We start from the raw sequence: 18,066 nt of genomic DNA on the forward strand, positions 1-18,066 counted from the left end.
GCATTCTTGTATTCATCGCTGCTGTGGTCAAGTTATGCATCAGTTTAAAGATACTAAGCGTGCAATGGAAAAAAAAAATCAATATACCAGATTCTTGTGTATTCGTACTCTTTATTTCTGACTTGTAATATACGTTGATCGCGTTTCTCTTTTTTCTGAGAATGCTCAAGTTCTTCAAGCCTGCAAAATCGTCTTGTGAAAATGCAGTTAGTTCTTGTATTGTACTTATCCTATCGAAGGTTATACAACAACAACATACCCAATGTACATGCCTATTATGCGTATGTCTACTAAAAAAAATAGTATGTTGCTGTAGGGATTCAAACTCAGAAAGCTAGACAGAAGAGTCACATCCCCAAGCCACTGCAACTAACCATATGTTTGTTCTCTAGGTGCATTTTAATAAATTATACCATTTATTCTTTGTTTTTTATATAATTATACCTAATCTATGTCGAGTTTAGTGGGTGCCGGAGCACCCCAAAATTACACGTGGGTCCGCCCCTGGTTGGAGGACTTAGATGCCAACTAAGGCAAAGTTCAAAGGCATGTTTATGCATTATGCCTTTGTATTTTGATTGTTTGTCATGTGTTTGGACAAGAAAAAACAGTTTGAGAAACATAAAATTGACAGTTTGTCAACTTGGTGATTCCGCTAATACGGCTTGTGCGGCAAAAATCTAGATTAATTAGAACTTCAATGTGAATATCGAAAATCGATGAGAAACTAGAATGGAAAAAGAAAGGCATGTCTCATTCTAATATCATGTATTCATGTCTAATGAGGTCCCACAACAACTCATCTTTTTGTAGTTATACCAAACAAGACACTCTATCATGTGACTTAGTAATAATGTCTAATTTTTGAAAATGACATTTTCTACTTGGATTAGTAGCACTTTGAGCCGAAGGTTTTTCGGAAACAGTCTCTCTATCTCTACAAGGTAGTGGTATTGTCTGCGTACACTCTACCTCCAAAATCCATTTATGAGATTGCACTCGATTATTGTTGTTGACATTTCTCTTAGCTACTTAAATATGCATGACTAAATCAATTATCGATCCAATAAAAATATTCTTGTTTTAAAATCTCCTTTCAAAGTAAGAGATCGGTCCACATAAATAAATGTAGTGTAAGGATTCACTGGTTTTTGAACTAAAAAGCAGTCTGCTTTATTTTGTTTTTTTTCCTATTTTTGCTTTTACATCAAATTCAATGATTTGAGTGATGTGGCCTTCTTTGAAATTTCCATACCAAAAATTTGTGCAGTGACTTAAGAATAACAAAACATTGATTTTCATTTCATATCAAATTTATAAGCCAAAGTGGTATTTGGAACTAATTATATTGTGGAATAAATTTATTGTTACAATTTACCTTGTATATTTTTACGTGTCGTATTTCATCACAACTAAATTTCACTTAAAAGAAAACATTTTGTTTTTATTTGACTTATTCTATTATTGGAGGTAAAAAATTTGAGCTTCTATTAATTGAGAATTTTACCTTCGCACACTATATTTTTATTTTCATCCCAACTCCTTAGCCTCCATCCCCACCATCCCACCCCACTTTCCATGTCTTGATTATATATATAATGCTTTTTTGGAATAATATTTTCTGCTTACGTGTCAATAGCAAGAAAATAAATAAGAAACTCACTTATTTTCCTCAACTAACAACCCCATACCTAGTGTACTCCCACAAAGTTCGTATAACTACCTCAAAGGTGAGGTGAAGAGGTTGTTTCCGATAGACACTCGGTTCAAGACAAAAAAAAAAAAAAGTCGAGAAAACTACGCATAACCTCATTTTTTTTAAAATTTCTATCCTTTTGGGACCCAAATAAATGTCTTTTAAGTATTCTATACAAGTTCAATCAAGTTGTATTTTCCAATCAACTGGCACAAGTAGCATTAGTTAAAACTTATAATTTAGATGCTATACAGAACCTCTCAATAATTTATAGCCACCTTTAACAAGCCGAAGAAAGTATGCAGTCTTTCTATATATATATATATTTGCATAGTTTTTTCATAATTCCCACTATCAACTTTTTATTGCAAACAATATGGGCCTCTCATTTGTATTCTTAGCTTTCTTTTTCTGTCAACTTGTTTGTTCTTCATCCATACTTGTGTGTCCCAAACATCAAAGCATTTCACTTGTAAAATTCAAGGAAACACTTAATGTAGATCCTTCTGCTTCTCCTCGATGTTATCCAAAGACGAATTCATGGAACACGAGCAGAGATTGTTGTTTATGGGATGGAGTAATATGCGATGAGATGACTGGCCATGTCATTGAACTTGACCTCAGTTGCAGCCAACTTGTTGGGACCATTGATTCCAATAGCAGCCTATTCCAACTCACTCATCTGCAAAGGCTCAACCTTTCTTGGAATGAGTTCCGCGGTTGTCATATCTCTCCGGAATTTGGTAGGTTCTCGAGCTTGACACATCTTGATTTTTTAAACTCCAATTTCTCAGGTCAAATTCCTTCTGAAATCTCTCGTCTTTCCAGGTTAGAGTTTTTTCGCCTCTCCCCTTCGTCTAGAACTGATCTGAGACTCGCAGCCCATGATTTTAAATTGCTCCTTCAGAATTTGACTCAATTAAGAGAGCTTCATCTTACTTCCGTAAACATCTCTTCCACTATTCCTCTGAATTTTTCTTCTCATTTAACAACGCTGAAGCTGGGAGGGACAGGATTGTATGGGATAATACCTGAGAGCATTTTTCACCTGCCCAACCTGGAAACACTTTACTTAAGTTCCAATTATCAGCTCAGTGGTTCTTTTCCAAAGACCAAATGGAACAGCAGTGCATCTCTAATGAAGTTAGATCTTAGTAGGGTGAATTTTTCCGATAATTTGCCGGAGTCTCTTGGCTATCTAACTTCGCTGAACTCTTTGTCTCTTACCAATTGCAACCTTAGAGGGCTTATTCCTGAATCTCTTTCGAATCTCACCCGCATACAGTCTTTGTTTCTTCAAGATAACTCCCTGAATGGAACTATACCATCATGGGTGTTCTCCCTACCATCACTACGTCGTTTATTCTTGAGTAATAACCATTTTTCTGGTCAGCTTGAGGAATTCAAGACCAGTTCACTAGAAGAGATTATTTTAGGAAGCAATCAACTGCAAGGCCATGTTCCCAAGTCAATTCAAAACGTTGTGAACTTAACAGGGCTTGATCTTTCCAACAATAACTTTAGCGGCAATGTCGATGTCAGCTTATTTTCAAACCTCAAAAATCTTCTGGGAGTTGTTCTTTCAAATAATAAGATATCACTGATCAATGAGAACAAAGGTAGCTTCACTTGGCCTGAATCTCTTAACGTATTACTATTGGCAGCATGTGAAGTGAAAGAATGGGAGTTTCTGAGATCCGCAAAGTATCTTTGGGAGTTGGATCTTTCAAATAATAAGCTTCAAGGAAGAATACCTGATTGGGCATGGTCGAACTGGCTTTCATTGATAACTCTTGATATATCCAACAATATGCTGACGAGTATTGATTCAATTCCTCTTCTGACTATAGATACTATTGATTTACGGTCAAATTTGCTTCAAGGTTCACTACCTATTCCACCAAATTCCACGAGAAATTTCCTCATATCCGATAATAATCTCAGTGAAGAAATTCCTTCATCTATTTGCAATTCAACTTCACTGTTTATGCTAGATTTGGGCAGAAACAACTTGAAGGGAGCAATTCCGCAATGTTTGGGAACTATCACTACCCTCGAGGTTTTGGATATGCGGCATAACAATCTTTCTGGGAATCTTCCAACAACTTTCAGCAATGGAAGTTCATTGAGAAGCCTCAACTTGCATGGCAATAAACTCGAGGGGAAAATTCCCCAATCTTTGGCCAATTGCAAAGAGTTGCAGGTTCTTGATTTAGGAGATAATCATCTCGTTGACACATTCCCGATGTGGTTGGGAGCTCTTCCAAAGCTAAAGGTTTTAAGCTTGAGAGCGAATAAATTTCATGGGTCCATTCAACCTTCAACGATGGAAACTATTTTTCCCGAGCTTCAAATCATAGATCTCTCGCAGAATGCCTTCTCGGGAAACTTACCTGCGAGTCTGTTTCAGCATTTGAAAGGCATGAGGACAATTGATCCATCAAAGGAAGCACCAAGATATCGTGGAGATACATATTACAAAGATTCTATTACAGTTACAACCAAGGGATTGGTGCGTGAAATTGTGAGAATCTTGTACTTGTACACCGCTGTCGATCTTTCAAGTAATAAATTTGGAGGGCAAATTCCAAGTATCATGGGGGATCTCATTGCACTTCGTGTGCTGAATTTATCTCATAATGGATTGCAAGGTCGTATACCTCCATCATTCGGAGATTTATCTTCGGTTGAATCATTAGACCTATCAGGAAACCAACTTTCAGGAGAGATACCACAACAACTGGTTTCTCTTACGTCTCTTTCATTCTTAAATCTCTCCCACAATCATCTCCGAGGATGCATCCCTCAAGGACCTCAATCTCACACTTTTGAGAGCAATTCATACGAAGGCAATGATGGATTACGTGGATTCCCTGTTTCAAAGAGTTGTGGTGATGATCAGGTATCAGATACAAATGACACTATATCTGGACCAGACGATGAAGAAAGTGATTCTGAGTTTTGGAGTGATTTTTGGAAAGCTGCTCTTATGGGATACGGAAGTGGACTATGTATTGGATTATCCATACTCTATTTCATGTTGTCAACTGGAAATCCGAAATGGCTTGTGCGAATCATTGAAGATCTGGAGCACAACATTATGATGCGAAGGAGAAAGAAGCAGCGAGAGCAAAGGAATAACAGAAGAAGAAACAATCACTTCTAGACAAGTTATATAAGTTCTGATTTCAGAACTTCAGGTAAATTAAGCTCTATACTGAGAATTTTTTTTTCATTTCCGATAATGTCAGTAAGTAGAAGATTTTGATAACGATCAGCATCAGTTGATGTTTTATGGTAGTAGATATTTGGTGTCGATGGAAGTGGAGAAAGGGAAGAAGAAGTTATGGCAATGCAAGATGCTTTGAGAAGACCACAACAACAATCAACAATCATATAATTGAGAGCTATTGAACAGTCTTAAATTCTTACTGTATACAATTCAACTTACAAAATTTATGCAGTGTATTGAATGAAGTGTGTAGCATCATCATCTGCTCTTTATCAACTCAAAGTATGCTTCTGAATATACAGAAGGGATAAATGGTGTTGTCAAAAGAAATTTTAATGAACAGGCTGCGGGAGATCAGAGGACGGGCCGACCACAAAAGAAATGAAAAGGGTGCACTAAAGCTCCCGTTATGCGGGAGGTCAGAGGACGGGCCGGACCACAAAAGAAACTAAAAGGGCAGTCCGATGCAGTAAAGCTCACGCTATGCATAGAGGGCCCGACCACACATGAGTCTATTGTATGTAGTCTGACCTTCTGGTCACATGACAAGACCACAAAAGAAATTACTTCAACAAAAGTATTAAGAGAGGCTACGGATCAAATTCGGTCTGAAAATCTGTAATGTTTACGACTTTAGAGATGCATTCTAATGAAATGGGTGATCGCATAGTTGCTATAACGTGCCTGGCATAGGTAGAGGTCGTTAAAACCCCAATCGTTTCTCAAAAATCACAGGAGTACAACGCGTAATCTAGTAAACTACATTTCTTTTCGCACTTTGCAATTATAATCCTTCTGTGTTGAAAAACATTATGAACATAAAATCACCACAAGATACGGTGAAGAAAGGATGAGTGCAATACAGATGTTTACTTGCAAAGAGAATATGCATTGCTGATAAAGCTCGAAACTATAGTACAACAGAGGAGAGAGTTTAAAGGAAGTTGAGCGTTGAGCAGGTCTATATAAACAGTGGAAATCTTAACGCAATCACACTGCGTAAGCTCTAGAAGGATTTGATTGTAGACACAGGGTCACCTCTTCAGTGGCTTGTAGAGGACAACAGTGACATATTTGGACTGGAATCTATGTGTCAGACCAAGAGCAACGACGGATTGAGAAGCCCATCCTTTCTCTATAAAGAGGTGATTAAGCACGACGTGTTGGGGCTTTGGAGAAGAAGGTGATCCGTCTGAGTTTTCAGAACCAAGAACAGTTAGATGAAGTTGGGGTGGAACTGCCACTGGCTCCTTCGCAAAATCCTCATCTCCAAGCACAGATTGTGCATAGCTAGAGTCAGGTGATGGTGGGGCCTCGAACTCTGCAACACTTTCGAGGCTCTCTGGCACATTGTCCTGAAGGAATGATGCAAATTGTATTATCCACGTATTATGAGCCAAACAAGTTCTCAGGGAACAACCGGTATATAGACTATAAAGCACATAGCCACATACTTAAGAATTAATGTGCTGAAAGTTATCAATGATGCCTCTGCTGTGATAATGTCACATGTTTATGCATTAATCAGCCCTCAGCGTGTTTTTTCCATGAGATTCGTGTTTCTTTTAGATAAATCTTCGTGTTACTTTTGAGTGATAATATCACAAACTGCGTATGTGTATAGAGTAACTTACCTTGTTCTTATATAGCTTTCCTATCTCTACCAACCAACCCGTACAGCTGCGTATACATTTAAGGAAGCTATATGTGAACAAATCCTTGATATAAATTTCCCTTTCATGTAACATTAATTAGGATACTGTCACAAATACCACTGGCACCACCAAGGTTCGAAAGTTATACAGGCGTCCATTCATTTTAATTTACTCGCTTTCACATTACCCAGACCATGTTTACTTTAGTTTAGCATCTGAGAGACATTTTCAATTTATTTTATAAAGATAACACAGAATCATATTTCCTCTTAAACTAAGACGAGGAAAAACAGCACGAAAAAAAATGACAACATAAATAAATCCGGACAAAAGGAAAGCTGCAGCATTGCAAACTCTACCCTTCCACTGGAAAGCTATTTGTCATTATATCAGTGAAGATTAAATAAGCTTAAGTTATCAAAAATGCTTCTGCTATGATAATGTAATTATCAGTTAATTAGGCAAATGTAAATCATATTCCCCTCCCCCAAACCAAAAACTCAGGAGGCAGAACACTCACATTAACATCTAGAAGATTAAAGACGATGCCTGTCTCATCTGCTACACATGGAAGTTCTGGAATATATCTAACTTCTCCATCCACAATGAATTTGTAATGATATATACCCGACGGAAGGACCAAGAGGATGGTATAGTCCTTGCCTGATCTTTGGAGAACCTTCCTGCAAGCAAATATCATTAGTGGATACATTCAGAAACTCCATTAGCAGCAATCATTGCAACTGCTAGTACTTGGTTGAATTTTGTTCAACTCCTGAACATCAGGCCAGAGCTTACCTTGATCTCCAGTTGTCCCAAGATCCTTGGATAGCAACGTTATTACCACCATAACTCCATGTTATCAAAGTAGGTATGCCACTCTCTGGAAAATGATCAGAGGCATCCTGAGATTCATCGCCCCACATTTGACTGGTAACAGGATTGGCATCCCCTCCTTGTAAAGGAACTACTGGGACCTGAAAAGGAGCATAAAGAGGAGTTTAGTCTCGAAGCTACACAGTCACAAGTATTTATAGGGTTCATTGGGGCATCCAAGAAGCAATTAACTGTTCCTGGTCTATATCCAAGTTAACTAAAAATAAGAGGTGCTTGCTTTTGGTAATTGGCCAACCTCATAGTGACATTATTCACTTCTTGGCCATTGACTAAATTTTGAGCGACACTACAACAACAACAACATACCCAGTTTATTCCCACCTAGTGGGGTCTGGGGAGGGTAGGGTGTACGCAGACCATACCACCACCTCAGGTGAAGTAGAGCAGCTGTTTCCGATAGACCCCCGGCTTAGGACCAATAACAGTATAGCAGACACAAAACATAAATGCATATAAATGTGTACAGGCAAAATAAACTAACATTTTGAGCGATAATGTTGATTATAAGACTTAGAGGGAATTTCATCAAGTATAAGCTGGTAAAAAATTCAGCCAGTGTGAATAAGATTGAATTGTTCAGAGCAGAACTTGCACACAAAAGGAAACCTCCAAATTTTACTTGACTACAGATTGACTAAAAGGTTTCACCGGTCCTACTAGGATTACAGCTTAACATTTTTGCACCCGTCTCTTGCTCCCGGATGAACTAGGTATCACTAGTGCAAGTCATTCTAATAAAGAAACATTATAGCTCGTTCGTCTGGCATAAATTCATTTTGTTTTTCCATGTAACTTGCTAATATTAATCAGTATGTCTGTTTTATCCAACAAAACAGAGAGGCCATGAGATGTTTACCCTTTTCCCATTTAACAGAGGGCCTAAGGTAAAACTCAAGCAAGTCCTATAATAAAAGCTTCCAACTTGACAGAAAACAGTTTATCCAGAATTTTCTTAAACGCATTTCATATAGGAATTACATGAAACCTAATAGACGTAGAATGCATATAGAGGATTCATATTACCAATCTGGGATGAGGAAGTAGTAATTGTTGTTCCTATAGGCGTTTCAATTAACCGTCAAACAGAACACGTCAGCGCTATTACATCGGTAAATCACAGCAAATCACAGTTAAGCATATAATTATGCTAATTACACAAAAGAAACAGCACAACAATCAATTTACAACTCTGCCACTATAGATGCTGACACATCGCAGCAAATCACAGGCAGTATAAGACACGGAGTTAATTACAGAGGGCGTATCTACAACCTTAGCTAACCTTCATATAGTTAAACCATTTAAAAAGATACTTCTTCCATAATAATTTGTTTGGTACATATTTCCTTATAAAGAGTCACTTTGACTAAATTCCGCGCTAAATCAGACTAGATTAACTCATTTTTTGGAATTAAAGTTTAGGCATTTGGAAACTAAACAAGAAGTACTACAAGTTGCCGTTCTCATCATATCACCATGGAAAGAAGTGCATTTGGACAGAAAGAAATCATAGATGCTTTAAACAGCATAAAAGTCATCTTTTCTAAAGCACATGCTCCATCTGAAGCAATCTTATGTGGAATAGAAAGAACACAGTAAATGGCATTGACCTTAAAATGAATTCACTTATTATTTGCTAGATTACTTAAATACTTAAAGGGAGATTAAAGTCCATTCCTTTTAGCCTTTTGGTACGTAACTTTAATTAAAACCCTGTCCTTTCATTAAAAAGTGCTTTGTTAAGACAAAATTCTCTTAGTTTAAATCTCCAAAAAGTGAAAACGGATATATATTCTTTTTGATAACAATGGTCTTAGGACCCAACTTTCATGCACCTCGACTAATTCCATGGAAAATCTTGCCACTTCCCACCAACACTAGGCACCAGGTAACTCTGTCCACCAAGACACACCAAGACAATGGACGCTATAAAAATCACCTGAACATGGTTACATATCGGACAAATGAAGTATATTCATGCCCAAAGTAGACCTCATTTGTACTCTCTTAGTTTGAATCTCCAAAATGTGAAAATAGCTCCTATTACCAGCAATAGCAACAGGTACAAGGTAGGCTTTGTCCACCAAGGCTTTGACAAGAAGAAATAACCTAAAAAAGGCTACATATTAAACAAATGAAGTACATACATGCTCAAATTAGATCTCATTTGTTCTCTACTCTACAACAAATCCTAAATCCACCATTGTCACCAACACCATAAACACACACACACACATATAATGGACAAACGAAGAATATACATTCTCAAACTAGACCTCATTTGTAAATATTCCACCGATACCTTCCACCTACCACTTCACTCCAGCAACAGGTACCAGATAACTCCGTCCACTAAAGCTACGACACAAAGAAATGACCTCAAAATGGCTAAATATTGGACAAATGAAATACATACATGCTCAAATTAGACCTCATTTGTGCTCTACTCAACACCAAATCCTAAATCACACACATATATTGTATCCCGTAAAATTAATCGAGCTACACACAAGCTAACCCGAACAACAGAGTTACACATAAATATGCAAAACAAATCGAACAAAAAATACAAACCTGAGGTCCAAACAAGAGAGGTGAAACAGAACGATGTGGACTTTGCGGAGGTGAATTGACCATCAAGTCAGCCGAAACTACGCGCGTGCGCAGCGCGTGATCTTCTACATTCGATCTCCTTCCCTCGCCGACACCATCACCTCCGCCTCCACGTCTGCCGGCGCCGCCGTCTTCTCTGGCGTTCGCATTACCCATATATATACATATGTATTTTTGTATGTATAGGTAGAGAGAAAAAGTAATGGCAGTTTCCTTTTGTGTTTATATATAGTGTGTTCCATTGTTAATTAATGGAGAAGGTGAGATTAGAAAAGGGTATAAAATAAGGCACAGTATTGGAGTTATTTACAACAATGCCATGCCATGCATTGACTTTTTTTTGTCACCCCAAATATACGAACACCTCGATTAATTTATTACAATACATATTCAACCTGATAAAATTAAAATGAAAAAAATCTTAAATATGTAATTGAACTATCAGAAATGACTCATTTATATTATTCGTTAAAAGTTTGACTTATTTTTATCATCACCATTACAAAACAGGTTTATTCATGTCATTACTTATTAACGGTAGTTTTTCAAAAACAGATTTATTCATGTCATTATTTAATAGCGGTGATTTTTCAAAAACAGCTTTGTCACATGTCATCTTATTAGATGTCCACATATTTAATTAAAACAAAGAGATAAGACTCAAATATGTCATCGAAGTATCAGATAGCCCGATGACATATTTGAGCCCTTTTTCATAATTTTAATTAATGATGTGGACCTCTAGTAAGATGACACGTATAAAAGCTGTTTTTGAAAAAATATTGTTAACAAATAATGGCATGAATGAACCTGTTTTGTAACAGCGATGGCACAAATGAGTCAAACTTTTAACAGATGATATAAATGAGTTATTTTTGATAATTCGATAACATATTTGAGCCTTTTTCCAATTAAAATAAGTGACTCTCGTAACTCACGAGTATTGAAGTTAAAACTTACAACTTAAAATCGAAAACATAGTAAATTTAAAATTTAATAAATACTTCAAAAGAATTACCTACGAGTACATGCATATAGTTTACATTTTGAAGCTTTCATTTTTGTGAATAATTTTTATTTTTTTTTTAAGAAAAGGGCATTTATGGAAAGTGGAAAAGAAATAAAAGAAAAACATAAAAGGAAAGTTTAGAGGATAAATATGGATGATGTGGAAAGATGAGAATGGTTGATAAAGGATAACTACAAAATGGAAGCTGTAGATTTACTAAATTTATGGTGTGTGTACAAAATGATCAAATCAAAAAGTACATTTCTTCTTATTTTGTGTGCATATTATCTTCTTTAGCACAATGATAGTGACACACCCCACAAGTATTATCAACCAGTAAATAATTTGTAAAATATGACAAAATTATCTTTTTGAATTTTTTATTTTAATGTTATCAAATGAATAAGAAAAAGTTGAATATGATATGTTTTAAATGAGCAACAGAAATTTGACTATAATTTAGAAAGGTATATAAGCAAGGAATGTTAATAACAACATTCGGGTCTGAAAAGGATAGAGACATAAAATGTATGTAGATCTTATTCTTATCTCGTAGAGATAAAGAGGTTTATGAGAAATCCTCGGCTTAAGAAAGCATTTTAAAGGAGTTTGAAAAAGAAACACATAAATAAAGGCAATAACATCAACGAAATAACGTCTATTTCTTTTTTTGATAACTTTTTAATTCGAACTTTCCACTTTAGGTATATTAAACCACAAGATCAAAGAGCATTTTGATATATTTTACATATCTTTAAGGCACAATACATAAACATGCCTTTTAACTTGCTTCAGATCACATCTATGACCTCCAATTTTGGTTGTGCACAAGTAGGCACTTAAACTTGTATAAAATCGAATAAGTAGACACACACGTCTTATTTGGCGTCCAACGTGGTCAATTCTTGTCCAACATGATATCCGACGTGTATTATGCCACATAAGACATGTGTGTCTACTTGTTCAACTTTATACAATTTAAGTGTCTACTTGTGATAGATGTGATTTGCGGCCAAGTTAAGGACATATTTATTGATTATGTCTATTTTTAATTTCGAACCACAAAATTATAACATCGTCTTTACTTTCTTAAACTTCGTGAAGGAGAGCCTTGGAGTAACTGGTAAAGATATTGTCAATTGACCAAGAGACCACGGATTCAAACCTTGAAAGAAGCCCCTTGAAGAAATGTAAAGTGAAGCTACGTACAATAAATCCTTGTGATCGGATTCTTCGTTGTACCTTGCGCATAGCAGGAGCTTAGTGTGTTACGTTGCCTCTTTTTAACTTTTTTAAACTTTGTGTAAGCCAAAATCAGACAAACAAAATGAAACGAAAATAGTTGGCACAGGCAAATAATGTGACACATGCTAAGATTCATGACATTAGGTTGAACAAAGTTCATAAAAGAAAAAAACGCCCCTAAGAGAACAATTTTCTATTTTTTGGCATATCATAAGTTCAACAAAACTCTACTTCAAAAGTAGAAGAACCATGACTACAAGTCTACAAGCAAGCATGCTAACCAACAAGAATTTGATCTATTACTGTTTTGAGTTAGCAGCATTTCTAACATTGTTCCAAATTTGGACAACCGAATCCGCAACACGAGGGAGCACTTGAAGAAGGACACCAGAGGCCATCCCGATGGCGAGGGTTTGAGGGTAGCCTGGCTTGGAGTCAACTTTCATGTCAAGGCTGAGTAGTCGAGCATGGATGACATCGAGTTTTCTAGAGGTTTCAGATGACTCATTCCTATTATTATTGCGATTCTTGTCATTTCGAGAAGAGCTGATCACCCTGAAGAGAGCACCCTGGAGATCTTCAATGACTTTCAAGGAAGCTTCTTGGGAGTCCAGGCCTTGTGATTCATAGTGCGATATTAGCTCTCTCGGGCTTGGCAACTTTCTCGTCACCTTCTTTTTACTGCCTTCATTGTTGTTGCTGGCCGTCGCAGTATCACTCTCTTTTCTCTCCTCCGTCTCATTTTGAATCGGCTGTGGTGGTTTTCCCATTACCTTTTAAATTTTTCCCTCGGGGTTACCTCTTATTTCCGCAGTTTCAGATTAAGCCTGTGCAACACGACGAAAGAAAATTAATCGACAGCATGCATTGAACTCAGCGAACCAACCAAACAAATAGTATTGACAACTCTATAGGCAGCAATGCAAGTTACGAATGTATCATACATAAGAAGTAAAGTTTCTAGCATACTTTTAACAATTTATACTATGATTAACCGCTTAAATGAATAGATAGCAGAGATAACAGAAAATCCTCAATGGCAAAAAGAGAATAAAATTGCAGACATCAGTGAGGTCATAGATTAGTCGAGCAGGACGGAGCATGAGGAAGAAATATGATACTGTAAAAACCACTCACAAACTAAGAGCGTAAGCCAAGTGAAAACAAAAAACAGACTCCGTTTTTATTTTTTCTCTAAGCACAAGATGAACTATCCCTGTGAATCAAAAGCAGATTACGTATATTCAATCACTGGCGATACTTCGAGTGAAACGATAATGCATGACAAATAACATCAACAGCAGCTAGTATACATTTGGATCAAAGCACCCTTTATCCCCCCTCAAAACTCGTATCTCAAGAGAGTCACCCTCTAATAATTTAGTACAGAGACTACTTCAATGCACTGTGTAAAAGTTTTACCAATCAATAAAATCACGAGATCATAAGATGCCACGTCCTATAGCTATTTTCCACTAGAGTCATGAAAAAAGGAGGCCACATACAAGGGGGGAATCGGGGAGAAATTGAATTTAATCAATTATAAATGCTAACTGAAATTGATCTTAGTGTGCTTATCTTGCAGGCAGAACATGAATAATTTAAAATTAACGCTTTGAGCTTCCTTTTGGAAATGGCTACAAAATTGATACAAGTCACCATTATTGAAGATAATAATCATTTAACATACTGCATTTCCTTTGTTTCACTTTCCTCCACTAGGGACATAGAACTACCAGAGCGGCAAATATGCCTTCTTTCACCCAAACAAACATGCCTATGCTTTTTGCAATCTATGAAAAAAGAGAACTTCCGTTGAACGTAGTTGCAAATTAAGGTTGAATTCATGAAATTTGAGCCATTAAAGATGAGCAAACTTAGGTTCATTGACCAGGTAAGTAAAGAAGGTTAATCTCAATTGAGTCACAATATGAGAAGGAAAATACTAATAAAAAAAGAGGGATTTTAATCGGTTTCGAGTCACTGGGAATAAAAAAATGAATGACTTACCACCACACCTTGGTTATCCTTTATTACTATTACGTTCTGACTGTACATAGTAATAGTAAGGGTTAAGCTATAGAACTAGAAGAGATGGGATTTCATTTCTTGAATTGAAACAAGGATGGTTAGACCTCAAAAGACACGATCTTTCAACAAGTGAAAGACACTGAATTGCATATCAACTCGTTAAATATTAAGAAGAATACACTTATGACACTGAGCCAACAACAAAAAAAAAGAACAATCACCAAGAGGTATCAATCATCAACCAATTATGCCTTAATCGCAACCTAACTGAAATCGAGATACAAATCCTTTATTTTGCTCTATTGGGGTCCATTTCATTCTCAATGTAGTTGTCTGCCTAAGTTTACAACACCAAATTTACTAACTTTTACTCTAGAGAAACTGAGCCATCACCAACACACGTCACACCTCACAGCTAGTACCTGTTGCTACCTTATTGACCTAAAATTCCCAAGTACACAAGAATTAAAAATAACATCGTTTTAGCACTCAAAGTGTGTGGCCTAGTGCTTCAATGAAGTTGCGTTGAGCAACATGAAGTCTCAAGTGCAATTTCTAACAGAGATAAACACTAGGTACTTTGGTGAATAGAGTTACGTATCTGGTGGAATTAGTCGACGTACACACAAACTGACTCAGACACCACAATTATCAAATTTAGAAATTCCAAATAGAAGACCATACAAATTATTAATTTAAAACTAAATAATTCAAAAGGAGTAACATTCCGAACTCATAAACTTCAAATTTTGACTACGCCTACCTATGCCGTACCTGCGAAGAATATTGCCGGAAAATTGACCGGAGATTTTGTGCCCGGGCAGAGGTGGGGGTGGGATAGGGTACTGCAGCTTCTAGCTAGGGATAAGGAAAGGGGTTTTAATATGAAGAGGAAAATGAAATTTTTTGGGGCAAATTGCACTTTGGTTCCTTCTCATTATAGTTTCATACATATTAGCCCCTTGTAGTTTAATTATATACATTTTTTCCTTTTTGGGTGGGTAGGGGTGGGGGTGTTGGGGAGCAGTCGCGGAGCCAGAATTTTCATTGAAAGGTTCAAAAGTAAACATACGAATTAGCCGAAGGGAGTTCAGCATCTACTATATATATATATATATAAAAAAATTTTTAACTATATAAAAATAGTATAATTTTCTATCGAACCTGGATGAAAAGTGGGTCCGCTCCTGTTGGGGAGCCGATTGTATGGGAAATCGTTCAAGAAGTTATGCAGGAATATTTTATATTGATGAATAAAGGGGTTTACAAGGTGAGAATTTCAGGTACTCATTATATTGTGTTATGTTCAACTTAAACAATTTTAATTAGAAGAAAAATGGAGAATGAGTTCGTCCCTCTACTTTTCTTCACTAAAATATATGTATAATGAGTTTGTCTCTCTACTTTTCGAACTATAGCACACCATTTTGGCCCGAAAATGCCCCGGTCACGCAGTTTCGCCCGTTTCTCTACCCAAATAACCACAAAAAATTAAATGAACCACACTAGGACGATCCCCAACTTCCCTAACACGCCCTGGTCGATTTTCGACCCACAGCACGCCCGGACCCCGAGCCCACCCCAGAAACCGTGGGCTATAGCACATCGATTTGGCCTGAAAATGCCCCATTCGCGCCGTTTCACCCATTTGCCCACTCAAATGGCCACGAAAAAATAAACGGACCACGCTAGGACGATCCCCAACCTTCCTGGCACGCCCCGATCGATTTTTGGCCCACAGCACGCCCGAAATTCGGGCTCACCCCCGAAACCGTGCGCTATAGTACGTCGATTTGGCTCGAAAATGCCCCGTTCGCGCCGTTTCGCCCGTTTGACCACCCAAATGGCCACAAAAAATTAAACAGACCACACTGGGACTATCCCAACCTCCTTGGCATGCCCCGATAGATTTAAGGCCCATAGCACGCCCGAAACCCGGGCCCACCCCCAAACCATGGGTTATAGCACACCGATTTAGCCCGAAAATGCCTCGTTCGCGCCGTTGCACACGTTTGTCCACCCAAATGGCCACAAAAAATTAAACGGACCAAACTGGGATGATCCCCAACCACCCTGGCACGCCCTATCGATTTTCGACCCACAAAACGCCAGGATCTCAGGTCCACCCCCGAAATCGTGGGCTATAGCACACCAATTTGGCCTGAAAATGCCCCGTTTGCGTCGTTTCGCTAGTTTGTCCACCCAAATGGCCACGAAAAATTAAATGGACCATACTGGGATGATCTCCAACCTCCCTGGTATGCCCCGGTCGATTTTTGGCCCACAGCACGCCCAGACTTTGGGCCCACCCCCAAAATCGTGTGCTATAGTACACTGATTTGGCTCGAAAATGCCCCGTTCGCGCCGTTTTGCCCGTTTGACCAACCAAATGGCCACAAAAAATTAAACAGACCACACTGGGACTATCCCAACCTCCCTGGCATGCCCTGATAGATTTAAGGCCCACAGCACGCTCGAAACCCGGGTCTACCCCCAAACCATGGGGTATAGCACACCGATTTGGCCCGAAAATGCCTCGTTCGCGTTATTTCGCCCGTTTGTCCACCCAAATGGCCACGAAAAATTTAACGGACCACACTGGGATGATCCCTAACCTCTCTAGCATGCCTCAGTTAATTTTTAGCCCACAACATGCCCGAAACCTGGGCCCACCCTCAAAACCGTGGGCTATAGCACATCGATTTGGCTCGAAAACCTCCCGTTCGCGTCGTTTTGCCCGTTTGTCCACCCAAATGTCCATGAAAAATTAAACGGACCACACTGGGACGATCCCAACCCACTGTCATGTCTCGATCGATTTTCAGCCCACCGCACGTCATGACCCCGAGCCACCCCCAAAATTGTGGGCTATAATACACCGATTTAGTTTGAAAATGCCCCGTTCACGCCATTTCGCCCGATTGTCCAACCAAATGACCACGAAAGATTAAACGGACCACACTGGGATAATTCCCAACCACCCTGGTATGTCCCGATCGATTTTCGACCGACAGCACACCCGGACCCCGAGGCCTAACCCTAAAATCTTGGGCTATAGCACACCTATTTGGCCCGAAAAAGCCCCATTCACACTGTTTTGCCCATTTGTCCATCCAAATGGCCACGAAAAATTAAACAGACCACACAAGAATGATCCCCAACCTCTCTGGCACACACCAATCGATTTTTGACCCACATCACGCACGGACCCCGAGCCTACCCCCAAAACCATAGATAATAGCACACTGATTTGGACCGAAAATGCCACGTTCGCGCCGTTTCGCCCGTTTGTCCACCCAAATGGCCACAAAAAATTCAATGGACTACACTGGAATGATCCCCAACCTTCCTGGCACGTCCAGGTCAATTTTTGTTCCATAACATGCCTGAACTCCTGGACCATCCCCAAAACTGTGGGCTAAGCACACCGATTTCCCTCGAAAATGCCCCGTTCATGCCGTTTCACCCGTGTGTCCACCCAAATGGCCACGAAAAATTAAACGACTATACTGGGTCGATCCCCAACCTCCCTAACACGCCTTGATCGATTTAGACACACAGTAGGCCCGGACCCCGGGCCCACCCCCCAAAACCATATGCTATAGCACACTAATTCGGCCTGAAAGTGCCTTGTTTGTGTAGTTTCGCTTGTTTGTCCACCCAAATAGCCACGAAAAATTAAACGGAC

General features: G+C 38.5%; 3 protein-coding genes across 6 annotated transcripts; 1 reads left to right on the forward strand and 2 right to left on the reverse strand.

Moving 5' to 3' along the window:
• Positions 1–1,883: 1,883 nt before the first annotated feature.
• Positions 1,884–5,604, forward strand: LOC107850522 (receptor-like protein Cf-9 homolog). 3 transcript variants are annotated; one of them, XM_016695104.2, is made up of 2 exons: positions 1,884–4,896; positions 5,001–5,604. In XM_016695104.2, the coding sequence occupies exon 1, from the start codon at positions 2,073–2,075 to the stop codon at positions 4,860–4,862; it is 2,790 nt and encodes a 929-aa protein (XP_016550590.1). In that variant the 5' UTR covers positions 1,884–2,072; the 3' UTR covers positions 4,863–4,896; positions 5,001–5,604. The 3 variants fall into 3 exon arrangements, with proteins under 3 accessions (XP_016550590.1, XP_016550591.1, XP_016550593.1); XM_016695105.2 differs by having other exon boundaries at positions 1,893–4,896; positions 4,981–5,604; XM_016695107.2 differs by having other exon boundaries at positions 1,893–4,896; positions 4,998–5,604.
• Positions 5,605–5,962: 358 nt separating this feature from the next.
• On the reverse strand, positions 5,963–10,249 carry LOC107850523 (SNF1-related protein kinase regulatory subunit beta-1). Its single transcript, NM_001324675.1, is given in 4 exon segments — positions 5,963–6,283; positions 7,104–7,266; positions 7,382–7,560; positions 10,055–10,249. Coding segments are annotated over 4 exon segments (858 nt in total).
• A 2,195-nt stretch (positions 10,250–12,444) lies between these two features.
• Positions 12,445–15,304, reverse strand: LOC107851479. Of its 2 annotated transcripts, none has more exons than XM_016696515.2 (2): positions 15,153–15,304; positions 12,445–13,174 (listed from the first exon to the last, which is right to left on the reverse strand). In XM_016696515.2, the coding sequence occupies exon 2, from the start codon at positions 13,115–13,117 to the stop codon at positions 12,647–12,649; it is 471 nt and encodes a 156-aa protein (XP_016552001.1). In that variant the 5' UTR covers positions 13,118–13,174; positions 15,153–15,304; the 3' UTR covers positions 12,445–12,646. The 2 variants fall into 2 exon arrangements, with proteins under 2 accessions (XP_016552001.1, XP_016552002.1); XM_016696516.2 differs by having other exon boundaries at positions 15,142–15,278.
• Positions 15,305–18,066: the final 2,762 nt, after the last annotated feature.

Source organism: Capsicum annuum, chromosome 12, assembly GCF_002878395.1.
Source record: "Capsicum annuum cultivar UCD-10X-F1 chromosome 12, UCD10Xv1.1, whole genome shotgun sequence".
Taxonomy (NCBI): domain Eukaryota; kingdom Viridiplantae; phylum Streptophyta; class Magnoliopsida; order Solanales; family Solanaceae; genus Capsicum; species Capsicum annuum.